Genomic DNA, 27337 nt, shown 5'->3' with positions numbered 1-27337 from the left:
GATTCACAGAGATTCAGAGAGGAAGAGCGAGTGAGTTAATGAAAGAATTCCCAGTGAAAGAAGAAATAAGTCCCTTTTCCTCAGCTGATCAAATTCTGGGGCTGTGGGCACAACTGCAATATTGGCAGAAGGGGAAGACCGGAGCCAATGCTTAGAGCTTTAACCGCTCTTTATTTCCCCCTGTCTTTGATCTGACAGCTCTGCTGCCTCCTCGCAGACAGCAGCTCCTCACGCGTTCTCTTTTTTGCTCCTACAGAGATCTCACCTATTGGGAGCCAATGAGGCTAAACACACACCCGCATCCAGACAAAGGCACACAGAAGCTGGCACGTGTTTACAGTATAACACACACATCCTCAAGTAAAATACTTGATAAAACTCAGCGCATGCACACACACACACACACAAGCATAACACAGTGAGTGCACACCGAGGCCTGATTCATTACAGTGCGGCACAGTGCAAAATGAGTTTTCCTCTGTGCTGGATGGAAAGTAACCTCTCCGGAATAATGAAAGTGTTTACAACAAGCTTTGCCAGAACCTTCAGTAAGAAAGATAGACGTCAATGAAGTCAAAAGCACTTACGATCACTTATGTGGTCTGTTAGTCCATAGTGGTGCATAAGAGAAGGCAAGGAGGGAAAAATGTATTACTTACAGTAAACAACAAGGAAGACAGACAGTTAAAAAGATAGACAGGTCAAAAATAGATAGATAGATAGATAGATAGATAGATAGACAGATAGATAGATAGATAGATAGATAGATAGATAGATAGATAGATAGATAGATAGATAGATAGATAGATAGATAGATGGACAGATAGATAGATAGATAGATAGATAGATAGATAGATAGATAGATAGATAGATAGATAGATAGATAGATAGATAGATAGATAGATAGATAGATAGATAGATAGATAATGGTTCACTAATTGGACAACAATTATGCTGCACAGACAATAGAACAGTGTAATGTCTCCTATATTGGAGCTTAGCTTTTAACCCCGGCTTCCTTGACACAGATTTTAACATATCTCCTTTATTGATCCCGGTCACTGTCTCAGTCATTGACATGGCTGAGGCTCACTAATTGAAAGGCAGGAGACACTTTGACCTTTTTGGATCTTTGACCCGTTCTTTCTTCCTCGTCCTCCTCACCCGCCCCCTTCATCCCCCTTGGCTGACTCACCTCTGTATCACCTTGTCTCTTTGGGAACTGGCTGGGAGATTTATTGCACTTGATCATTATTTGGGAATATGTTTGTGAGTGTGTGTCTGTGTGATTGCGGATTTGTTTATACACACTTTTAACATTTGTGTGGGTGGTGAAGCACTGTGATTCATTGCAAGTAGTCTAAAAAGTGAACAACAACAAGCAGTGGTGGAAACAATATTCTCTCTCTCTCTCTCTCTCCATTGGAGCTCTGTGGGCAGGCTGGCAGCAGCAGATGAGATGAAGATCAATTTCCCTGCAGGGCCACAAGCTCAGCTGTATTCATAATGCCCACATATTGCATTGTGGAGGAGAAGGGAGAAATGGGAGGGAGTGAGGAAAATCTCTCTGGATTTTGGCTGTGTAACTCAATTGTTGATTAAATTACTCCCCAATCAGATTCTGGTTTGCACCAAGAAAACCAGATCAATAGTGGGACTAATCAATGCAATATGAGAGGATCAATTACAAAGTAATTATACACACCACAGGCAGAGATGAGTGTTAACTAAAGAAACCTCAGACAGTGTAGTATTTTGAGCATAATGGCACAATATAACTCTGAATATTGAGGCTACAGAGAGAGAAACATGTTCATTGTGCTCATTTGTGCAAATTACTTCTGATGAAAGTTGATTCGATGATGATATTAGTGTGCTTTGATCACCCAACAATGTAATTAACACAACAAATAGATCTTTGAACCTCACGGAAGCATTCAGCTGCCGCTGTTATGAATGGTACAGTAGGAATCGGTACTCACAGTTGGAGGGTATGTGTATGGCTGCTTGGCTGGGCAGGGCAGCAAAGGAGAGGAGGAGAAGGGGAAAGGGGAGGAGGTGGGAGGTGCACTGCCCCCTACTGCCAACCTGCTGTCGCTGCGTGTGAGGCATTGCTCACTGTCCCATCAAAATCGCACCTGTTTACACAGACGCACAGTAACCCACGCACAAAGAGCACACACACTTGTGCAGAGCAAGTGTGAGGCTAAGATTTGCTTCAAGGAGCTCTCGGTTTTGCCTCGTAGATCTTTAGCCCCTCTTGTCTCCTCTCGCTTTTTCCCCGTCTCCTTCTTTATGTCAGGTCTCCACCCACCTGCTGGTCTCCTCTCTGAAAGATAAAAGAGAAGGGGGGAGGTGAGAGGAGGGCAGGAGGAGCAGAGAGCGGGAGGGGTAGAGAGGGGACATGTGTCAGAATGGGAGAAAAATGACCCTATGCCATGTGTTCAGACCTATAGACAGACTGAGACATGGAGTTAAGACACCAATCAAGAGTTAACAATACACTTCCCAACAAAAAAACACCAACAGTGTCTATCACTGAACCTGTTCCTCCACAAGAAATCTCCATTTGGTTAATTACATGAGCAGTGGCCCATATGGAAGGGCCAGTCAGCAAGACAGATGGACAGAATACCACAACAAGAAGCTGAACACAGCCTTCTAGCACCCAGATGGGCTGTGGACACACAAATGCAGATTGATGAAATGTCAAATCAGATAATACACAAGACGGACAAACAAATAGTTGAAAACTAGGTGGACTCGTCAGGGCTGCACTGCACAATCCGAACAGCTAGTAGTGGACTTGGGTGATAGTGCTGTGATAAGTATGCGATAAAGACACCAACAGCCATGGAGAGTGAGGCGGACCACCCCTGCTACGAGTCTATCCATTCTCCATCTGTACTCTTGGAGTCGGTCCTCCCCCATGGCACCATGCAGTGCAGCCCGCTGACTGTTTACACTACTCGGTATCACACGCAAAGAACTGTTATAGCACACCATGATTAAGACGTGCATGTGAGACAAAAGAAATCGGCAATAATAGAGACAGGATGGTTATTTGGCAGCTTTGCAAAAATGGCAGCCTGACTGAAAAGAGTGTTGGCACGGCACACTGCTGTTTGTTGGCAATTCCAGAACAGGGTGATGGGTGACCTTGGTGAGGGAAGATAAGGTCACAGAGGAGAAGAGATGCAGATGAGGGAGAAGAGTGGTGATTATCATTCATCCTCTTTTGTCTAGTGGGTAATGGCTGGCTATTTAATTACAGTGGACATTTCACAAGTCACTCAGGGGAGAACGTATTGAACAATATCTTAGAAAAAGAAACAGGGATGTGGAATTAGTCGACATCAAAACAGCCAAATCAGATGAAATTAAAGACCAAACAAGAGCTTTTACGCTTAATATGGCTGTTTAAACTAACAGCATTAGGATTAAATGAGCCATTACACGCACTTGCTTGTCTTGTCAGAACAAAGGCAACAAGCTGGGTGAGAGGGAAGTGGGAGGGGTGAAGTGGGTGGAGGTCTTCGGGGGGAGATAAAATGTATAAGAAAATGAGTTCAAGGAGGACGGCACAGCAAAGGGAGAGGTGGAGGTGGAAGCGAGCAAGGAAAGAGGCAGAGTGAAAATGAGGGTGGGAGTGATGGGAGGAGTGGGGAGATGTGGAAGGTGGAGCGGCGAAGAAGGAATGACAGCAGTGACACTAATCCTATACATCCACTTGTACACATACACACACGTGCAAGCGCTTCCAATCAGTGTGCATCATTTGCTTCCTTCCATTTCAGCGTTCCTTTCTCTGCAGACTGAAGCTGCTTTAACTACAGTTGTCCTCAGAAGACAGTTACAAAGATCAGTCTGAAACCCGCTTACTCCAAAATACCATTAGAGGCAAATAAATGAATCAGGGCTAGTGAGGAAATTAATACTGGTGTTAATGTGTTCAAAAGTGGGAGCTCGCCAGTCAGTGTCCCCTCCAAAAAGATGGTAAACAAGAGCTGAGTGGAGCAGAGCAGGACGCTGATTAACAATGTGGCACGCCGTAGCTTGTCGCGCAGCCAATCGAAATCCACCAGGGGACTGTGCTGCATGTGCACAAGCCAGCACACACACTCAGACAGACACTCATGGGCAGACATACAGAATAGTTTGTAATGCATGAATAGACAAACAGAAAGAAAGGCAGGCAGAGAGATGCACACCTCGAGTGGTCTGACTGAGGAGATCAGACAGATAAAAGGCCATGGTCCACTGGGCTCCAGTTAGGACGTAGACCTTGCCACAGAATATTGCAGTCATGTTGAGTAGGAGCAATAAAGAGGAACACTATAATGGGTTGGGAGGGGTGTGCGAAGGAGAGACAGAGCATGAGGGAGGCTGAGACAGACAGAGAGAACAGGATGGAAGGTTGCCATCTAATGGGGCCAACCCAGCCACCCAAACATGCTGATAGCACAGACTGATGTGGCCTGAGACATAGTAACACACAAACACATTCACACACACTCAAACACACACGGGAAAGCTGTGCGTATGTGCTAAGCTGTGTGCACGGCATGGAGCCTTGTGGCCCATCCATTATCACAGGGGTGAGATATATTGACATCAGAGCAGATGCCTGATTTCACTTGTTCAGGGTGTGCAGCTGTCAGCGATCCAATCCCAGCCCTGTTACCTGCTTCATTGGACAGGGTCAAAGGTCACCATTGGAACGGTTGCTTGCAGCTGAGATGACCCATCACAGTGTTTCTGAGTGCTTTTAAAAACTATTATCACCGCCGGGATGTCAACGGGCATCATCAGAAGTCATTCAATTACAGGAGGATGTAGCATGAGCTGAGCTGTGTTGAGATTAGAGGGTGTGGTTATTTCTTTTTTTTTTTTTCCAAAAGAAAGCCTGACTGCAGTAAATAAGCTGCTAAGAGGCCATGAATCAGACAGGACAAATCAACCAATTTTGCAACTCCTTTAATTATTCATGAATTCGTGCTTTGAGGCGTTTTGCTTAGAAAAACACAAAAAAAATTAAAGCCTTTGGTATTGTGCTGTTAGTGTCGCTATCATCAGTGGTGTTTCATTGCTGTACTGCTATTGGGATGCACATCCCGTCGTTATCCATTAGATTTATAAAACTGCACCCTTCATTCCTCTGCAAAATGTAGTAATTAATGTTAAGTAGACATGTTGGGCGTTGCCAAGGACTCCCAGCGCTGAATAGGCGCTTATGTGTGGAGATGGATGAAACACACACAAGATCAAATCAGGTTCTGAGTTTCATTCATATTTCCCATTCTGCCAACCACCCACTCATACTGTATATGAGACACTTGCTGCTTGCTTCATCTCCTCCATGTGAGGAGCTGTTATTTTGATGAATGTAGCCTGGTGTGTTTTCTCGAAATATAGGAAGTCAAGCAAACGCGAATACTGAAAGCTGTTTGAGAGAGCTTGTCTCTGAGCATGTTCAAACATGTGTGTATGTCTTGTGTCCTGTCATGCCTTGCTTTTAAATATTAACTACCTCCAGCTGTGAAGATGTGTGGGGGGAGAGGATGCGGGACGGAAGGAGGGAGGGTGAAAAATAAATGAATACATGCCCCACCTTACCCCCTCCTTTCCCCTCAGGGTTCGTCTGTCTGGAGAAACATTGGAGTGAAAAGAGACGGAAGGAGGCGCAGCAGTAAGACAGAGGAAGAAATTAAGAGAGGACTCGCTGAGACAAATGGACTGATGGAGTTACAGGAGAAATCCGTTGAAAGATTATAAGGGTCAACAGTAAAAATGAGGAGAGCGGTCTAAAGAACAAGGTGATGCTGGTGGGGGGTAGATGATCAGGCCCCCTACAGAGTGAATTATTCATAGAAATCTCCTTCCTGTCGGCACAATTTGCCCTGAATTCACCTAAATTCATAATTCATTTGCCCCCCCCCCTCACCATACATTTGGTTTGGTCCCAGACTGATGCTGTCCATCTATACCTGGCGTCTTTGGTGTGTCTGTCTGATTCTGTCCTTCTCTCCCTCCCGTCTTCCTCTCTCTGGCAGGATCATACTTAATGTATGAGCCTGTTGCAGTGAGACAAGTCTCAGACCCACTTTGTCACCACAGGAGAAAAATACCACAAATCATGTGAAATAATACTGGCTACCTGTTTGTGCTCCGCTTCACGATTCACTTCGTGACACAGACATATCTTTCTTCACCCACCACAGTGAAGATTGCATTTCTTACAAGCATTTCTCACATTTTCTTACAGTGCCTCTACTTAGGAGCTGGGCCTTATAATGGAAACTGTCCAAGAACCAAGAGTGCCTATTTTGTTGTCACCTTTTTATCAGTCTTCTCCTTCTTTCTCTCAGCCCCCCTGGTAGCTGACACTAAAAGCTTTCTCTAATTCCCCTCTGATTGTTTTCTTGCAACACATTTCACAGACCATCCTCCTCCTCCTCTGTGTCTCTTCTTCCTAGTCAACACTTTTTCCTTCTATCAATTTGATAAACTGCAGAGGTAGGACTTTGATTTGGAGAATAAGCAACACAGCTGATTAAGTCTAAATTTGCAATTTTAATGAAAAATAGGCACAGCGGGAAAAACAATATTTCCATTCATTGTTGTTGGCAAAGGCCAAGTAACGTGTTTCAAGATCGATGATCCATGATCAACTCTAAATGGAAATTTGCCATCGGAAAAAATCTGCAGAGCTACAGCTTATCTGGAATCAGAGTACGCAGACAGCACATTTATCAATACCACTATTAGCATAAGCTTGGCCAGTTTAGACTCCCCCTGTTGCAAAATGTGGAAAGAAAATTGCACTTCATGTTTCCCTCGTTTTCCAAAGAATACACATGCAACACAGCCCCCCATGTTCTGTCAAGGGTTAGGGGTTAATATTGGAGTGACACAAAGCTGGAGAAAATAAAGGTTGTCAGAGGAGCCATGAGGGCAACCGCCCACACTCTCTCCATCCTGGTTACCATGACAACAGGGCCTCCACACAGTATATCCCCTCGTACATACAAATTCAGTTATTCACACACATGGATGGACGAGTTTGCAGTATCAATTACATATGCACACGCACGTACGCACGATCACTCATTTGCTAGTGCACATTGACATTCTATCCCTCAAACGCACGCACACACACACACACACACACACACACACACACATGCACACCCACATTCATGTTTAAGTACAAACACTTAATGTCTTCACATCTATACTACTGTATGTATACTTGTAGGTAACTGATATGTGACCACACATAATATATGAGAAACACGAAGACATGGCAGAAAGCATTTAAATTACTCAAAGATTCATAAGGTTAAATCAGAGTAAGTCAGCTGAAAGTTAGAATACTAAATGTTAAATTTCCCTCTCCAGGTTCTGTACTCTCACTCTCTCTCTCTTCCTTGTACACCAATAAACATGAACACAGTCCTCTCGATTGCCTGGACTGTAAAAGAAGCTACCTCTGGCCCAATTTATTTATTGATGTTTTTCTCCTTAAGATACAGTGGCAATGGTAGAATAAAAGAAGTGGTGAATAATTCAAAGAGCAGGGAGTGAACTCATTAAGACATCCATAAGGACTGGAGAAAGACAGAAGAGGTGGATGGAGGGATGGAGGTAGGAAAACCAACAAAGTGAAAGAAGAGCAACACCGATGGGAGATCAAAGATGGAGGCTGACAACAAGGTCAAACACAAAAAGTCTGAAAAATTAATAGAATAAGTGAAAACAAAAAGAGCAAGAAGTGGGATGGAAAGTACAAAAAAGGAGGAAAGATAGGTGAATAATGAAGTGTTAATCTGGTCATGGGATCACTGACCAGTAAAAGCTCTTTAACAATCAAAAGCAAGGGTGTTTCTCTAATGCAATAGTGTATCAGATTCCCTGCATGTGTGTGTTTGTGTGTGCACCAGTCTGTGTGTGTTGCCGTGTGTATCGGTAAAGATCAGCCTGTGCGTCAGCAGGTCAGCTAATCTCTCATGTCAGCTAATGGAGCCAGTCTTGCAGATGGAGTGCTGCCTCTAGCTCTCCCTGCGTTTAGCATGTTAGCTGCTGCTCACTTAGGTCAACAACTGATAAGGTAATTTGTTTAGGACTTTCCTGTCAGCCAGTTGGTTACAGGAAATGGAGATGTATGGTAGCAAAAACTAAAGAAAAATAATAATAATAAAAAACATAATCGAGCAGAAGAGTTTTGAATAAATAATCTAAACCTGCTCACTGAAAAACAAACAAAAAAAAAACAAAACTTTTTGTATACTACATGTTAAAAACATGTGTACTCTGTATGCACACACCATATGCACCTAAACATACAATCATAAACTCTCCATACGCTGCTGCATACTAGCCGCTGGGCCTCATTTGCTTCATTAGCAGCAGCATCAGTTAGATTCTCCGCCTGCAGCACAAAGTGCGCTAATTACGGACACACCCTCCGTGTCGCACTGCAAATATTATATGTGATGCATATGAATACCAACGTGCGCACTCCTCATTCTCCCCGCAACACATACAGCTTACGGAGATGCCTTTTGTGGCACAATGGCTTCGTGTCCATGCAATAGAGTTAATGGTGTTTGCTTGAATAAAGAGGGGCAATCATGACATCATGAAATTATGTGGAAGAGTTATTAGGAGTGACCTTCTCTCTTCCCCTCGTGGTGCCTTTTATGTCTTCTGCTCCATTCTACAGTGTGTGCTTTCTTCTTCTCTTTATCTCTGACGGTCAGCCTCTCCCCTTTTCTCCTGTTCCTCTGGAGCGAACAGCCTTGTTCGTGTTTCTTCTTATTTTGACTATACTGACCTTCACTGACTTGCTTTTTTTTCTGCACTGTGACGACATATGCTGTTTGGCACATGACGCTTAGTGGATATCCTTCAATGAATGTGTTTGTTTGCAGCTGTTCATCGCTTAGAGAGAAAAACTAGAGGGAGATCAAACTTGGGAAGAGGCGATTTTATGTGTGTGTGTGTGTGTGTGTGTGTGTGTGTGTGTGTGTGTGTGTGTGTGTGTGTGTGTGTGTGTGTGTGTGTGTGTGTGTGTGTGTCTGTGTGTTAAGTCTTTGGGGATCAAACTGGAGCCAGGCAGGCCAGTAAAAAGAAGCTGACATCAGTATAGTATCTGTCAGTGTTGGCCACAGACTGCGGTTGACTGTGGTGCCCTGAAATTAGATGCAGCAGCTTAACACTATTGGTGATAACAAACCATCTATCTACAAGAACATAAACAGTGCTGGTATATACACATGAAGGCAAAGAACATAAACACACAGGTCACATTGCTGTTCAGCCATGCATGAATTTAATATAAAGCATCTGAAGAGAAAGCTATAGCTGTATATGAGTCTCAGCACTAAGGTTTTTTTGATGAGCCACGGGTGTGAATGGGAGCATATGCATGAAGTTATGCGTGCCCCTGAGCTGCATCAAGTGAGAAGGTGGGGGGGAGGCTTGTGTTGGCTATTGCAGGTAGTGAAGTCTGGGGAGGGGTTATGCAGTCTGTCATTCAGGAGACAGAGAGGAGGAGGAGGAGGAAGTGGTCCCTTGGGTCAGGTGGTAAGTGGCCCATACAGCAATGGAGGACACAGCTGCCAGTGGTTCATGTAACACACAAGGACAAGTGGCCGCCTCGACAAGAAAAATCAGCATGCCACACCCTGCGGAGAGGGGGTGTGTGTGTAACCTACGACCTTTGTCACAACAGGTTAGACACTTGAGAAACCTGTGTCTTCTGAAAAAGGGATTTTGCACAAACTAGAAATTGTAACAAAAATATTAAGTATGAAATTCATGAGTTGTTTTTCTGAGAAATTCTGTGTCTCTGTTTTCCATGTTTTTAACAGCTGTGTTGTTTTTATAATATTAAGACAGTATTTTTCCCTCCAAGCTTCGCTGAAGACAGACATTGACATTACTAAAATTTAGACATTGCCAGAAATATTTGTCAAGGTCTCCTTAGATCGGATGTAATCCTGCCTTTTCTTCCACTTCAGGGAAATGAGCTTCTGGCAGGGCAAGGTCACACAAAGTGCTTTGCCAACACATTTGCATGGAAGGGCCCCAGTGGCTCAACGACTGTGGGAAAGTGTCTAGATATTTTTTTTCTCTCTCTACACTGATACTGTGTGTGTGGACACAAAGAGGAGTGAAACTGACACATCAAATTATAGACAGCACATGGATCAAAACATACGCCAGCCAGGCATGCAATGAATCACACACAGTACAAACAGTTGAATTTATCACAACAATGCAAAATAGAGAAATGTGAATAATTTTGCTCATTTTCTTGAATAAAACCAAAGTTCCAGCATAACTGATTTCATAAGTTAGATGACTACAGATGAATGGCAGGAAATCCAGCGTTAGGAAAGCAACTCTTCAAAATGATGAACCAGGTCATCAGGTCATGGGATTGCCAAGAACAGCTTCTTGGCAATCCCATTAAAGTTAAAAGTTGCGAAAGCAGCACTTTCCTTTAAGTGCTCCTCATCTAATCAAATACAAGGTCTTCCGGGGATGAGACAGGAGACGTAACACTCCTAAACAGCTATTAAATGTCTATGCATGGGAAACAGAGTAGAGAGATGATGGTGTGTAAATGGATGAGAAGGAAAGAGGGAATGAGTGAGGGGAAGAAAATGTTGATATCTCTTTTAAAACACATTAGTTTACTAGTTTTCCTGTGTAATTAAAAAAAACATCATAACCCCAGAAACTGTGGAACAATTCATCTAACCTAGCTACATATTCCAGCACTGTCCAGTCCAATAGGACACAACTGAAATCCCATTTTTACTTCAGCACTCACAGTCTGTGTGAGCAATTCTATTGATTTGTTTGTTGTCCAGTATGGAAATCTCTTTCTCCTCCTGCTGCGTTTGCATTTTGCTGCCTGATTTCTTTTATACTTCACTCTCTTCCCACAGTGCAAATAACAAGTCAACCTTTGATCTGTGTCAATTCAAGATTCGCTCAGTCAGATTTACTGAACTTCTAAAATCATCACGGTTCAAGTCAAAGTAAACTGATTTTATAGGTAACAATCTGCATTTCATGTAAGTACGTCGCTGTTCTCTCCTCTATATGGAAGGTTGCGATAAGCGTAACGTTTATTTTCACAGTAACTGCAGTGAGGAGACGTGTGCACACTGAAGTTTTTTTGTATTTTAAAATTGGACGCACATTTTTATTATATAAGTGTGTTCACTGGCACAGAAAACCATGCCCCGCCGGAGCTTCTGTTTGTCTCTTCATCAGCGTGTTTTCTGCCTCTCTTATCTCCATGTGTCATCAACATGCACAGGAAAGCAGCAAAGCTAAGATATATGAAAACTCACACGCCGATGCAAAAAGCAGACCGAGGGTTGGTTTTGGTAATTGTCTGGCAAGGCGAGTCAGTTTAAAAAAAATTTGCCTGCCATTCAAACGGGGTTGAGTGAGGATAAACGACAGCAGAGAGATGTGGGCAACAGAGTTTGCATAGTGATATGGCTACTGGCCTTTATAAATGGGTGCAGCTTATTAGGACACACCACCTGTGAGTGGTGAAAGCGTGAGTGTGTTTACTTTGGATCATGTGACAGGTCAGTATTGTTATGCACGACTCGTTTTATTTATGTGTGTGTGTGTGTGTGTATCCGCGTGCACGGTGTCTAGGGCTAGGTGTCAATTCTCCTGGCTCCCCTTCCTGTTCTCATCCTGCTATCACCATGACAACCTCCTGACTCGAGCTCTGCCGCGCACAGCAAATATTTCTTCCCCCTCCCCTCCTACATGTTCATCCTCCTCACCCCATCCCCCCATATCCTCTCTCTCACTCTGTTATCTATCTGTACTTTAGACTCTCTACCTTCATCTGCTGTCTACTGTGTCCCCATCTCCTGCTCTTTGCTCTGCTCCGTTGCTGGCTTTCTCTAGTTCCCCTGTTGTGTCTACATACTACATACTTAAAAGAGTTCCTTCTTCCTATCATCTTTTGCAGAAAATCTATCTTTTAGTTGCACCCCTCTGTTTTTTCACTTATGCTCTCTATTCTCTGTTCCCTGCCTCTCACTTTTTATATTAGTATGGAACTTCTCCTTTTCTCTCCCTCAAGTCTTTTACTCCACCCTTCCCTTGCAGTTTTCTCTCCTCCTCTATAGAAGAATCTTATGGAGCACCTTCAGTCTGTCCTGCACTACATCTTCATTACAACCAACAAGCTAAGACCATACACAATAACATTGCAGGTAGCATTCTATCAACCTCTACAATCAACATTCATCAGGACTGAAAGAGACTGTCCAGTCTAAGGGGAAATTTGCAGTCTGGCACAGCACTGATACAATCCCTTGACCCTAAGTGGCTGACTAACTCCCATCACATCTGTTATCATTATCATCAGCAAACGATTTCTGCTCTGTAACTAAATCCAATTATTACCAATGGAGTCCGCAGCCGTGATCTATTTGAGGTGCAGCAGCTTGTGCTTTCTAACAGAGGACGGCCAGACTCCATCAAAGGCTGCAGTGTTATCTGAGGCGTACAGCCCTGTCTCTGCTGCAGACCCCTGTCTCTGCAAATCCCCTTGCCCACATCTCTACACAGCTCCATCCCCTCCTCGCAACACTGTGTAGTGGTGCAAAGAGATCAAGGACACAACACTTTATGGAACGCGCAGCAATTTTCAGCAGGGCACAATATGAAAGAGAGTAAACAGACAACCTGTTCCGACCCGTCTGTGTTTGCATTAGTCTGTGTGTGTGTGTGTGTGTGTGTGTGTGTGTGTGTGTGTGTGCATCACCTCCTGCCAGATATTTCAAGGGAGTGACAGCATCTCTGGCTCTATATTATCTATTTTAAGAGGCAGACGGTGAATAAGCAAAAAAAGTGACAATGCTGTTACATCTCTTTTGTTCTGCAGAGTTTCACTGCTCCTCTTCTTCCTTGCTTGTCCCCTTCCGCATCATCTTTTCTTTTCCCCTTCATCCTTCTCTTGGGGTGTTATTTCACATACCGAAGCCCCAGCTGCGGCCACAACTCCACCACACTCCGCACACTTGTCTCTCTTTCCATCCCGTTTTGCTTCATTTATGAGATATGACAGAAAGGCTTCGGCCCCAATTCCAGCGAGGGAGACATAGAAACAGATAGAGGCGTGGCCACGGGGATGCAGAGGAAGCGGTGGTGACCTTTCCCTGCGGCTAAACAACCAGTTGATGAGTATTTCATGGAGAGTCAGGCCAACAAGGTCTGACAATCCCCATCTACGCACAACAAACAGGACAAAGATGTTGACGTCCAGCTGCTGATACTCTTGTGTATACTCCCAGCTTTAAAAATATATACAGATGCACTTTCAAATGGAAAAAAACAGACCGGTGGCAATTTTCTAGCGCACAAAATCCCCTGCTATATATTAACAGATATCTAAATCACCTCATCCCAAGATAGCCTAAATGTGCTGATGATGCTGCTTCCTATATAGGACACCCACACAGCATGTCAGCAACTCCCGCCAGCTAGTACTAGCCAAATAAACAAAGCTTTTGCATGACAACATTTTTCAAACACCTCAAAGAGTGTTTCCTTTATTCAAACTGAAAGGAGAAACCCGCTTTTCTGACACTTGTGGAGGCTGACAGGACCCAAAGACTGTCTGAGGGGCCAAAACACAGGCAACAGTGTGCACAGCAGATACACAACTAGTAATATCCCTGTCACTAACATTTACTGTTGGGTTGTTTGTCCCTCTCTGAACCACAGGCCGATCCAAACAGTGTTCAATACACAGTCATAAATAAAACAACTGTCTGCACCGCACCGCTAAATGGAGAAGCTGGAGGAGAAATTAAAGGAGAGAAGGGGTCGAGGAAGGGAAGGGGAGAGAAGCAAGAGTCATGAAGGTGTGTGAAGACAGTGGATACATGGAAACCAGTGAGAACGAAGTCATCCTCATGCTAAGCACATGCTGATGTTCGACTGTCGGTTCAGTCTGTAGGGAGTTCTGCTATTTGTATGTGGTTGTCTTCTTCCAATTTAATTACTGTCACACACTCACTCTGTACACAGCCTGAGAAGATGCAGGTAAATGTATGAACATATGTGTGTGTGTGTGTGTGTGTGTGTGTGCATGGCTGGTGTGCATCTGCCTCAGCAGTGTTTGCTGACATTTTAATCGCTACAGGATCTCTGTCCTTTCCCCTCCCATCTCTCACTGCTCCAAGTATCTCCCTCTGTTTATCTTCCCACATTGTCGTCCTATCTTAACCTCCACGCTCTCACACTTCCCGATCATTGCCCTGAGCAGGATCACACTTTAATGGTACAGTCGACGTTATTCAAAGGTTACTGATAATAAACGTCCTTCCTTTCTCTGTTTCTCCTACCTCCCATGTCCCAACCAAACCATGTAAGGCCTGGAGGAAGAGGGCTCTGCTTATGTGTATAATTTCCTCATTAAGCACGTTAACAATGTCCGGGTGCTCTGCCTATTCTCTCTGGCTCTCTTTATCTCCGTGTGGTTTCTTTTCGGCTCTTCATCTTTTTCCACTTCATCTCCCTCCTTCCCCCCTCAGTGTGACATCTACACCCCTGAATACATCTTTTTTTTGTTCTTCTGGGTGCTCCTGTGTTTTCCCTGGGGAATTGTGTCTTTTATGTTTTCCTTGTATTAACTAGGAGCCTCACCCCATGTCTCCTTATCGCTTCCTGCTACATCAGTTGGTCCTCTTTTCAGCACGGATTTCAACAAATGATTTACAAAAATCATTACATGAAAGTTCACCCTGCAAATTTAGCCCAAGAAAAAAGAAAAAGACACACGAGCTCAGCTCTTCCCGCTGTGCAACAGAGTATGAAGACTGATGTAAACAGATACTGTTTTATAGCTAAATATAGAGTCTCATTATGTAGCTTGGGCTTGTGAGGTTCTCTGTAGCGCCATGCCCAATTACCCCTGATCAATTCAGAAAGTAAAGTTTAACAACTCCAACACTAACCTGATTCAAACACACACAGGTCCACATTCAAAAGAGGCTAACAAGATCACATTTACACACAGCATCTCTTCCTCAGGTAGCCAGTGTGTGGAGTGTGTAGCAGGGTAGCATGGCCTAATTTACTGTGACTATGAACAGATAAGGATGGATGATGAGAGGAATTTAGGCCATAAATGGTACAGGAAACAGCAGAATAGGTCACATGAAAACATATTTCACCATGTAAAGTCTCAGTAGCATAATATAAAAATATAGACTTATAAATATTTAGGTAATGACGTTGCAAAAAGACGCTAAGCAGAAGGCATAGTGAACAAGTTAAACTGAGATATATTTATTTATTTCAAACCAATGATGATGAAAAAGCAAGGAGGAGGGAAAACACTTGAACCAATTGAAATACACAACTTGGTTTTTTGGTTTGGTTTGGTTTTTTGATAACCAGTCTAAATTTTCCAAATAATAAAAATGTAGCATGTCATGATTTATTTCATTATGTAAAATTCCTCTCACCCCCTGATGGATTCTACATTGCATGTATATGAAGTCATGAAACACACGCATGTAAGACATCTTGTGTATTCTGACAGATAAGCCCACTCAGAAGGAAAGGAAGTAAACAACTACTTGTAAAAACAAACTTAGAAACATCCTTCTCTAAATACCGTCTGTCTCCACTGTTGTCTCTGAAATGTCAAGGAGTAGAGACATTTCAGAGGCAACAGTGGAGACAGACGGTATTTAGAGAAGGATGTTTCTAAGTTTGTCTATCTCTGCACTTGAATCTGTCTCCTGCTGCTTATAATCAGTTTTCTTCCTCAGTATCTTATTTCCTCTTACAATCCTCCCTCTTTGTCTCCGTGCCTATTGTATGACATTAACCTGTCTTAACCTTGCGTGCCCCTCGTCAGGTCTCATCCAGCCAACGTCTGCATGCATGTGGTGGGTGTAGTGTGTAATAGGATGGCACAGTAGGTGAGATTAAATTAGGCCAGTGTATGGGGATTACAACCCACTCAAACCCTGATCCCCTCCCACTCTCTGTAATCCAACCCTAATGAATATACCATGGCTGACACAGCAGATAGACTGCCTGCGAGAAACTACAGTCACAACATCACCGAAACATCGAGAGGAGACAAATACAGACAGCCTGTTTGCTTACATCACCTGCAGTGCTTGAGGATGCTGTGTCAGTTCAAGTTTGCAAGTGAAGCTCATATTTCATACCCCATCTATTTCAGTTATGGTAAATTCAAATGACGTGTAGATATAGAGTGGGTAAGAGACAAGGCAAAACAAAATCAATACACTTAAATGTAAATGCTCCAAATAAATAATCCTTCAGCTGGATTCAGAACAGTATCAAACCACAGCGTGTTTCACACAGAGAAAATGATGTGCGCCAATCAGTCAAAGTCAAACCATCATATTCACTTCAGCACATTTACTTACCACTTATGTCTTTTCACGACTACAGTAGGTGGCTTCAGCACTCCAAATAATCTTTCTAGTGCAATAAAAAAAAAAGGAAGCTGTTTACAAATGAAGTTCAGTGTTGTCAAACTGAATCAGTAGAGATCCAGGGAACATTATATAAAGCAATCAGATTTTTTGCTGTGCTTTCACAACGCTGCAGTTCTCTGCAATTAGCCTCAATGGCTCTTTAGGAAGCAGAAACAACATGTAAACCACCTAACTGTGATAATGCCTCAGCGACTAATCACAAACATCTTTCATGAGAATTTTCCTCAGCTTTGGTAAAAACTACAGACACAAAACATTAAGCCATGACTGTGCAACACCTACCTGTGCAACAGATGGACCTTGTAAGTGTTACTGGTGGACAAACACCGCTGTTTTATTCATGATCTACTGGCTGTCAGAAGCTGACCAGTAAAATACACAGTGCAGATGAAAAATGCATCGCAACAGTACTGAAAGGACTTGTAAGAAGCTCGGCAGAATGGCTTGAAGTTATGATGTAACTTAAGGCAGAGCAACAGTGGTGAGGTAGCCTATAGTGCTGAGATACACCATGCCCTCGAATTTCATTAAAAATGCATCTGGCCTCTCAGCAACAAATCAATAAATTAGTAAACCAATGCTGTCATGTCCCATTATTAAACAGCCTGTGCAGTGTGATCAAAACCAGAATGCTACAATAATACACAATTCCCCACAGTATCACAGGACAGTGTTGTCAGGGATACTGTCAGTATTGTCAAATAAATATATCACTTTAGATCAGACAGAGCTAAATTTGCTATTATATTTTCAAAAACAAAGACGCAGCACATCAAACACGAGATGCGCCTGCTGACTATATATCTCTGTATGGTAATGAATGTCTCCTGTTGTCCCCACAGAAAAAGATGTTAGAAAAAAAATGTCAGCTCATTGTTTGGATTAGGAGTCAACGCTTTTCTCCACTGAAATACTGAATAAATTTCCAAAACAATCCATAAACTACATATTTACCTTAGCTAGTTTTAAACCAACTGTTGAAAGACGAACGTAAGGAAGACAGCTCACAGTGTTACGAAGGCTTCATAAGAGGCCAAATAAAGCACGAATAACTTTCTGTAAAGCAGAAAAGGTAGCACATAACCTAATTACTTTTTTGTCCAGTAGTTATTAACAAATGCACTTCATGTATCTCAACAATACTTCCATTACACACTTGACATTATCTTTCACAAAGGAGATGCAATAACTCAACATTAGTGCTGGTAGGTTATAATTCATTTTTAGGACATCTCATACTGGCCACAATTAACGGTGACTCATGCACGCACAAAGAAACATCTTTACAATCAACAAAACACTTCTAGAGACAGATACACGCAGTTGGGAAATCCACTGGACAGAGGATTAATTCAGTCTAATTATAGTCTCTGATGTGGACAATAAGGCTTTTTGATAGAGCTGACTTTGCTCCAGAGGGAGTGACGCTAAGGGGAATTCACTGTGTTGCTGAGACAAAGACATAATTTTGTCAGAGATAGGAAACAAGAAATCGAGTTTTATATTTGCCCCATTCATATTCTCTCCTCTGTGTTGCTTTACTATTTTCATTCTTTCCTGTCTTTTTGTTTTTAAATAGAAAAAGAAAATCACAGAATTAAACTAATAAAATAAAGTAAGGACGTGGAATTTCTAAGAGCTCCAATTTTGTTATTGGTTTGGCAGTAATTAATTTCTCTCTTGGTTTCAAGCAATATCTACTACGAGGTTCCAGTTGTGTAATTTTAACTGCCAATATTTTATTTGTTCCCCTGGAGAATTTGACAATTTCTCCTCTCTCATACCATCACCTCTGAAAGCTGTAATAAGGTAATTCACTGTGCCAAATTAAATTCATCTCCATACACAGCGTCTCTCTTTGTGCCCTAGTCTCCATCACAGGTTCAATTGTATAATAGGGTTGGATTTATGAGTCTTTGTCTGAGAGCCTCTTTCTGGAAAGGCTAATAGAAGTCTCAGTCATTATTTTGATTAAGACCCTGATCTGGGCTTCTCTGACCACCCGCTGCACGAATACTGATACAACAAGTGAAACCAGAGAAATGCATGGTGAGAAAAGTAGGAAAGAGAAAAAGGTGCAGAGGCAGTAGAGGAAAATGGATTACCTAAGTTGAAAGGTTTGCTCCAGCTGTCAAATAAAGGAGAACAGGACTTTTAAGTGATGACTGGAACAAGGTGGTTCAGAGAAACTGCCATGACAATCTCCTTCCACTTGGTTTCATTTTCCAGAAAGGCTTTATCTTTCAGCTATCACCACACCAGCCCGCTGTCTTTGAAATCAATCATTTCCATCTTAAGGTTTCCCTTCCTGCCTGTCTCATCTCACTTCTGCAAATTTCATTCTCTTGCTCAGCTAGCGTCCTTTCCTCCTCCTCCTCCATCCTCGATAACCATTTAGCCATTGCTGTCAATCTATCTGACCCCTGGCTCCCTAAATCACCAAAATGTATTCCCCACCAAACCTTGACAGCACGTCTACATGATCCCCCACTTGACACCCAGTGGGCTGACTACCATCTGCACAGCCCTTATCAAACAGCCCCCAAACTGCAACAAGGAGGGTGGAGCGGGGAGAGAAACTGACTCTCCGTCTTGACAACATCCTGAAGGTGCACAGGCAACTGCACGCACACACACACACCGAGGCAGGGCATCGAAAAGACACACACGCACACACCCTGGAAGATAACTCAAGGGAGCTCCCTCACAAGCCTTTGAATCTTTGCTTGTGAGTTTGTAACTTTACAAATATTATTCTCAAAGGACGACACAAAGGAAGGCAGAGATGAAACATTGTCTTTGTTGACACTTGTGTCGAAAGAGATACTTCTTTCTCTCTCTTCACCCTTGTTTTACCCTGTCTCTGCTTTAATGGCTAAATCCCCAGAAAGTGCAGCGTGCAGTCTTTGATCAGTAGCAGATGCTTAAGTAATCAGGCCAGGGAGGCAACATTAGAGAATCTTTAATTTGGTGCAGTGCAACAGGATCTCTGCAGTGTGTGTTTGCAGAGCGTTTGTTTGTGTGAGTTGCAGAAGTTGCGTTCAGGTTTGTGTGTTTACATGTTTGTGTTTGGTAAGCAGGACGACTGGCAAAGATGCCCTGAGGCTGTGAAACAGGTGGCTGAGGAGCAAAGAGCCGGCGCAGCACTGCTCTTCCTTGGAATTGCTCCTAACTGTCAGATTGAGAGCAGATCACTCCTCTCCTCCTACACAGCAGCAGCACTTCAACGGCTGGACTAAAGACATTTGGAAACAGGCCAATCTCTGACATAACCCTCCCATAGAAATGAGCATAACAAAAGAATTTATATGTGACGGTGCATTGCAGAGATTTTCTCTCACCGTTGTTTTCATTCATTACCGTACATTCTGTATTATCTGTGAAAAGAGCATTTTGAAATTCACCTGTGATTTCTATGGTTCTTTCTCTTGCTACGACCCATCCTCCCTCCTGACCTTGCCCTTTTCTATATCCTAGTTGATCCCTCCTTCTTCTCTCTACTCTCTTCATTACCTTCAGCAGAGATCATGCATTAAAGGATGCAGTTGCGAGAGTGAGTGCGTTGCCTTTCAAATTGAAGTCCACCTTCCTCCCCTGCTACACCACCCTCTCATGCCTTTTCTCTCTCTCTCTCTTCATAGGAGATCTGTGGCTCTCTGTCCCTCTCTCCTCACATAAATCCCAGTTTCCATCCATCTCTTTGATAGAACAGCTCAATTAACCAACCCGCGTTAGAGGGGAGATTATATTCTGCACCATGGTGTATAGCAAGTGTAATAATACACTCTCCGACAGCAATGTTGCTGCTAAACCAGCAGCTTCCAGCACCGCCTCTCACCGAGCTCCAGCTGCCACGGCCATACAAACCCCACTGCATTAAATAGTATAATAATGTGGTAGTGTGTCTCTGGAGCATTTCTGCCACAGAGAGGATGTACACGCACACACATACACACTCTCTCTCATTCACTCAAATACACTCTCTTCGGCAGCAGCTGTATCGTGATCCATTGTGTGAATGTGTGCAGTGCAGTATGTTTATGAATGTTGTACACAAGTCATTGTGAGGCGCCGAGCCTTCGCACCTCTCCAGTCCCCTGAGTAGGTTCATCTGGGGCAAGCTGCAGGCTAGTAAGACATGACGGGGGCAGGTTCACTACACCATTGTCACACACATTGCACTTACACGATATGAGCAAATGCACATGCCGACTTGGTCATATATTTTGAATATGTAAGTGTATGACATTACACTTACACAAAAATTAAGTTGTCCAAAAACAACAGACATGCAACCTACAGACAAACAATATCACAGTCTTTGGCAGCTGCTTCTGACAGAGTTTTCTACATCATTACCACAACCGTTGGAATATTGTCTATTCGCTGCCGCCGGGTAGAGCAGATGTGTAACAGGCCGTGTAGGGGGACAGCAGGCAGCTGCATGGCATACAGCCAGGTGAGTGCCTCCTTTTCACGGGCACACCTCCTCAGTCTGCCGCGTACGTTGCCCCACCCTTATTTTCTCTTCGCTTGACATCTCCTTCCATGTAAGTATCTCTCTCCTCCTCCTGTTGATTATCTGACTATCTCCTTCTTTCTTCCCCTCTACCTGCTCCTTAGCTTTCTTCCCTCTAGGATTTGTAGTTTAACGTTACCCAGCTTTGTCACTGCTGAGGCAAGACAGACCAAAATGCAGCTGCAGGAGCTAAGATTGGTAGAAAAGAAAATTGTTGTAGTCTGTTCTGCTGTGCTGTTCATCATACAGCTGAGTTTCATCCTCCACATCAATGAAAACCGTAGCAGCAAATTGCAATCATGGGCTGTACTTAACATTAAGCCACTCAGCTATTAGCTGGGGGATGGGGATGTGGAGAAAAATGAATATTCAAATTAAAGTACCGAGGCAGAAGGAGAGTAGTTTGCAGAAAAATGCACAATGCAATATGAACTGCAAAGCAGCAGACATCACACACTTTTCATATTTGGTTGGATATTGCAAAGGAAACTAGCAATTCATTTTGTGCAATAAATATATAGTGATGTAACAGATTTATAGTGCAGTTCAATACAATTAAAACAAACAATAACATGAAAATAATAATGAATGATGATGATACTGTGAATATGACCAGTAAAGTGTTAAGTGTAGTAGTGTAGTGGTATAGTGTCATACTGCACTGCTCTATATTCAGTATTAAATATCAGAGGACACCCTGTTGCATGCGAAGCTCTGAATCTCCAAGACAAAAAAAAATTCTTCACTTACAGGTTATTTATGAGAGGTGGCTTCAATGCTCAGAATATGTTTAAACAGTTAAAAGTAAATGAGTGCTACCGTGTGGTATAAATAGCTGAGGTTAGTTAGACCAATTTTGACATTTGTGTAATTATTACTTATTAAATTAGTGTGCTGAACTAGCTGTATAGATATAGTTTTGCTAAACATCAACAGACCTGATTACAATCACATGAATACTCTAATGAGAAAAAGATACGAGATGACAATTAAATCAAATTAAAGGTCATTAAAGTGATTTAAACGATGCGGACACTCATCTTTTCATGCAGGTAGAAGATTCCATAGCAGCCACCTCCACTTAGCAGCCTAATTAATCCACTGACCAGCTCTCACCTGCTTTCTTATCTTTGAATGACAAACAAAACGTCTCTTAACAAAAAAAATAATAATAATAAAAACAATCTCTTACCTCCACAGTGGTGTTCCTTTCCTCTGGCAATTCCTTGCGTCCTTTTCCCCACTCGCTTCCTTATCTACTTGTGTCTTTTCTTCCTCTGTGAAATTGATTGTGCCCTCTTCTCTCTGCTGATGCTGCAGTGATAGAAAACACACCCTCCTTCAGCCGAGCTCTCTCTCTCTCCCTCCCTGACTCTCATTGGCTGCCTGCTTGAGGTGACATCACCCTTCTTCTCTGCCTCCCTCCTCCTATGTTCCCTCCCTCACTCTGGATTCTGACCATTATTGTAACCCTCCATACCACCTCCTTCCTGCCCCCTATCTATTCCCTCTGTCCTCTCCGTCCTCCTTGTATGTCGGTGGATTATTGCAGTTCTTGTGTTCAGCTAAGCAGTGGCAAGCATAATAATAATCAGGCTGTACATTTGCATAAAGCACACGCCCTGTGGCCTTTCAGCACATCTTGTTCCTTCTTCTCTAGCACCAATCCAGGACCCAACAGGCTACAAAGGTGAAATAATGGCCGAATGAGAAAACCGTTACGCTCTACTGGACTCAACTTTCATGGGCTCTTTTAATTAAAGACACAGACTAGGCTTCTGTTGATAACAGTGTTATCAACGGCGAGACTGGAATAAATGTGTTATGTAACACTGGTGAGTAAAAATATGTCAGAAATGATCTGATGATCAGAGTCTGAGGGGCTGAGGAGATGCTCTGATTTCAGGGTAATAAAAGGACGGATAATCTGTAGCCGGGGCTCGTCTGGCAGTGTTTGCTGTTGTGACAACACAATTGCTAAATGTCATCAGGTGACTATGATCCCCCACACGTGCTGATTTTACACGCTTTTGTCTGTTGCATTGTGATTACAGTGACCTTTTTGTGTAAGCCAGTTGGCCTTGCTTCCCCTCCAGCACATCTGAAATCGAGAAACACAAAACTAAATCCTTTATTCGTGATCTTTAAAGTCCCTCAGCTTTTTAAATTGCTCCTGGCACATTACTTATTTTTATTTAATTCTATTAAATTTATTTGAGAGTGTGCAAATTACAGAGAAATACTACTTAAATAAAATTAATATCAACCAGCTTCTGAGTTTCCGGTTTCTACATGATTGCCTTTTATTCTGTGCTTAAGTTTATTATGTTTTTTTTTTTTCACACATCCAAGGAGAGAGGTTTATGGATGTTCAGTCAATACTGACATATAGCATCAACTATTGTCATTCAAGGTCCCCAGAGGTTGAAGCTCATCGACAGTACGGGGGCTGATTTGTGGTTTTCAATAAAACGTTGACTGGTTCCCATGAAATCTGGGACAGATATCCATCGTCCTCTTAGGATGATTTTGTGATTCTAAAACCTGTCATGCAGTAATAACATGAGGACAAATCATCAGTGTCCAGTAGTTTACTTGGTCAGTATAAATCTCTAATACTTCTATATCCACTGTACTTTGTGTTGGTGATATTTTTTAAATGTTGCCACACTAACACACCTAACTAATAAGGTGAACACTGTAAACATTGATATTATTTTTATAGTTTATCTTTTATAAATGTGAGTTAAAATAAATAATACCGACCCTATTATACATTGTTCGATGGCCATCCCTCACAAGCACTGACGGCTGACTGATGTGTTCCTGAAGTAAGGGAGAGACACACACTCACACTCATTCCTCACATTTTGTTCCTAAAAATAAAGCACTCAGAACAGCACAGGTAATTGGGGCAGCACCATGTCCAGTCAGAAAACCCCATTCCTACTGAGCTGCTGTAATTTTTCTTTGTGCCTCTCCAACATCACGGTGCCACATGGGCTCCATCTGCCATTGGTGCTGGAGGTTTTGCCAGGCATGCAGACAAAAGCTGCAGACAGCATGGGAATAATGATTGATGATGCCAGTTTAGATAGGTGAAAACCTCTGCTGTTATCCTCAGGAGAGAACGGATGGCCAAAGAAAGGCGGAGAGTACAGGGTCAATACTGTGGATGGATGGATGCCAGGAGTAAACACAATGGTTAGAAGTTAACCTGGAATCAAATGTAGTTACTGCAGTAATCTCTTCAGGTGCTGTAACATTTTTGAGACAGATACTGATGAGTCAGCAATAAAAATTGAAAACAAAATGGACAAGGTATGGAAACTCACTGATCTATTGGATTTTGCAATACAGAGATGATTTTACCATGAGATAACTTACACTATTATGATAATAATTAATAATTAGCATCGAAGAGTGATTCTCAATGTGACTTGAGACTGAGCAGCAGTTTTAGCCCCACATGAAACACACACCAACAGGACGAGCCTTCAGAAGTAAAGCAGTTGTAAGTGGAGGATGGTGGAAAATGAGCGTCCAGCTTGTAGGAAGTCTCACTCCCACCAATCAATAGATATAAAGTCTCTCCTGTCTCTTTCTTATTGTTTCACCTCCTAATGGTAAGAGTTTTACATTAAGACCCAAGCAGCAAAGTAAATCCCCTTCCCTGACCTCTGCAGCATAAACCTATCGGTGAGGAGACATTTACGTCTGTCACTCCTTCATATCTACCAACAGGGTCTGTGCTCAAACCCACTCATCTGTGAGAGACTTCTTACTTGCCCTTGAAAAAGCTTTCTGCTCATTTTCCTTCCTCCCAACCCTACTGTAAGTGAGTCAGCTGGCAGACCGGTGGGAGAGACGGAATGATATATGAGGAGGACGACAGGAGCACGGAGGGAGAGAGGGAGAGGGGGAAGGAGAAGGGAAGACTATGAATGAACAACTTACAAGTTACAGGAAAAAAACAGATGCAGTCAGCAAGAGAGAGAGAGAATTTCATCACTTTAAAACGTGAAGGGATGGAGGCACTATAATAAATGGCTGCAGCATGAGTGGGGAGCTTCACAGAGAAAGAACGTGAGAGGATACTCCATCACTGAGGTGGTGTAGTGAGCAAAATATATACTGACAGATGCCAAAAAAATCTATAAGACTGACAATGTCATGTCAAAGGCTCATTGATATTCCAGTTGTGGACTATCAAGCTATCAAGTTAAAAAAAGGGACACTAGAAACAAACAGGTGTATGTGTATAGCAGGAAACACATATTTAAATCAACCACTTCACTCAGGCTACATGGATTCAACCTTACTGCAGAATTGTCTCAATGTCCACATAATATAACACCGTCTAAAAGACAGTCTTCAATCATTTTGTGTCCGTCCAGATTTATTGTTCAGCTGTTTAAATGTTTAAGTCACAACTTTGGAGAAAGGTTGTATAGAAAATGTAAGTAAAGGTATGTAAGTAGGATTGATGCATGCTTGCTACAAAATAGGTTAGGAGGTATTACTGAGCCCATTCAGTGATTTCCACTGCAGAATCATTGTTTTTAACACAGTGCTGTCTGAGTGAGAGATCACCGCAAAGCAATAATGGTTTTCAGCCTTGCCTTTTTTGTACAGATATTTCTCCAGATTCTCTGAATTATTTCATCATATTATGTACCGTAAATGATGAAAACCCAAGATTCTTCACAATTTTACATCGGGAAACATTATACTCAGACTAAATGTTTAACTATTTGCCCACACAGTCTTTCACAGAGAGCTGAACCTTGTCCAAATCTTCCTTCTGACAGACTCAGGTTCTATGTGATGCTCTTTTCGCATCCAATCATGATAATGACCTGTTGCCAATTAACCTAATTAGCTGTGAGATGTCTCATCAGGAATATTTTTGTCATTACATACATTACAACATGTAGGTGGCATCCAATCAAAGGGAGCGAATGTATTTTAAAAAGTCTAAAAAATAGTCTTGCACTGCTGTGTGAAGGTAACACAGAGTTAACCAAAATGTGTTAAGAGCTCGAAACGTGACATAAAAAGTGAGCAGTAAGCCAACAGCAAGTGGAAAAAAAAAAAAAAAGTGTATTGATGTGATAATTGTACACAGAGAAAGAGAGGTGACGAGCAACAGAGCCAAAGATAGTTCACTTTTTTAAATTTTGTTACTATGCAGCCTGATATTTCAGTGATTCTAATTATTGTTTTAGAAATGTTTGCATATAGATGAAAAAAGAAAAACTGAAATATCACATTGGCATAAATAATCAGAGCCTTTGCAGCAACACTTGGAGTGTAGCTCACACGCCTCCCATTTCTCTTAATCGTAGCGGAGATGTTTCTACACCTTGACTGGAGTCCACCTCTGTTAAATGAAGTTGACTGGAGATGATTTGGGAAGAAACATGCATCTCTAAAGAAGGCCTCACAGATGACAATGCATCCTGAGGTCAAATGAAAAAGAGATTTCCGATCTCCAGATGAAACCAAGATTGAACTTTTTTGGCCTCAATTATAAACGTTATGTCTGGAAGAAACCAGGCACCATCCCAACAATGAAGCATGGTGGTGGCAGCAAAGGGACTGAGAGACTCGTCAGCGTTGAAGAAAACCTGAAGGGAACAAGGTACAGAGATGTGCTGAATGAAAACGCACAACTTTCCTTCCCTGCAGGGCCACTGACTGCACAGTTCCTGGGTTGCTGATGTGGCTGATGTTTGGACATCCATTGATCCCGTTAAAGTCATTACGTGGACAGAAGGTCAGCCAGCCGTCTCTGACCCAGCGTTAATCACTCACTAATTGATGGGAAATTACTCTGATTTAGTTTCCTGCCATGGCTTTGAGAGGCCTGGCTGTCAGTTATGACCAGCACTTCACTCACCAGATCCCATCTCATTAAACATGGTAACTAATGTGCTGTGGTATGCCAAAGGTTAGATCACCATGACAGAGAATCAAAACGAAGGCAGACACAGCAGAAAAGGCAATTTGCCGCTTATGTACAGCATTTACTCAAATTCTCATAGTTGAGATTCAAATTAAAGTTTTGCACTTACTCATTTCTTACTAGTTTCATTTTTAGTCTTTCACTAAAAAGATATTTTCTTCTAAAACTAGAAATTGCTCCTTACTGTCCTTTATCTTGTCTTACAAACATTGTGCAGGAATTACATCAGCCCATGACTTGCATTTTTTAATGCGCTGTTAGGTGGTAGCCATGAAAATGTCAACAAGAGGAAATGGGAAATCTTTCATT

At 42.5% G+C, this 27337-nt stretch overlaps 1 protein-coding gene across 5 annotated transcripts in view; it reads right to left on the bottom strand.

Moving 5' to 3' along the window:
* Window positions 1-22415, bottom strand: part of l1cama (L1 cell adhesion molecule, paralog a) — a 36367-nt gene extending 13952 nt beyond the window's left edge. For 2 of the 5 annotated variants that reach the window (XM_026368878.1, XM_026368881.1), the window contains exons 1-3: window positions 22253-22415; window positions 1983-2329; window positions 588-602 (exon numbers count right to left, since the gene is read on the bottom strand). In XM_026368878.1, coding sequence (XP_026224663.1) covers window positions 588-602; window positions 1983-2112 — 145 coding nt within the window. In that variant the 5' untranslated portion in view covers window positions 2113-2329; window positions 22253-22415. The remainder of the gene's footprint in view (window positions 1-587; window positions 603-1982; window positions 2330-22252) is intronic. The other 3 variants (XM_026368879.1, XM_026368882.1, XM_026368880.1) reach the window with 2 other exon arrangements.
* Between the last annotated feature and the right edge of the window lie 4922 nt (window positions 22416-27337).

The sequence above is a fragment of the Anabas testudineus genome, chromosome 7, assembly GCF_900324465.2.
Source record: "Anabas testudineus chromosome 7, fAnaTes1.2, whole genome shotgun sequence".
Lineage (NCBI taxonomy): Eukaryota > Metazoa > Chordata > Actinopteri > Anabantiformes > Anabantidae > Anabas > Anabas testudineus.
This window is presented reverse-complemented; position numbering and strand designations above follow the sequence as displayed.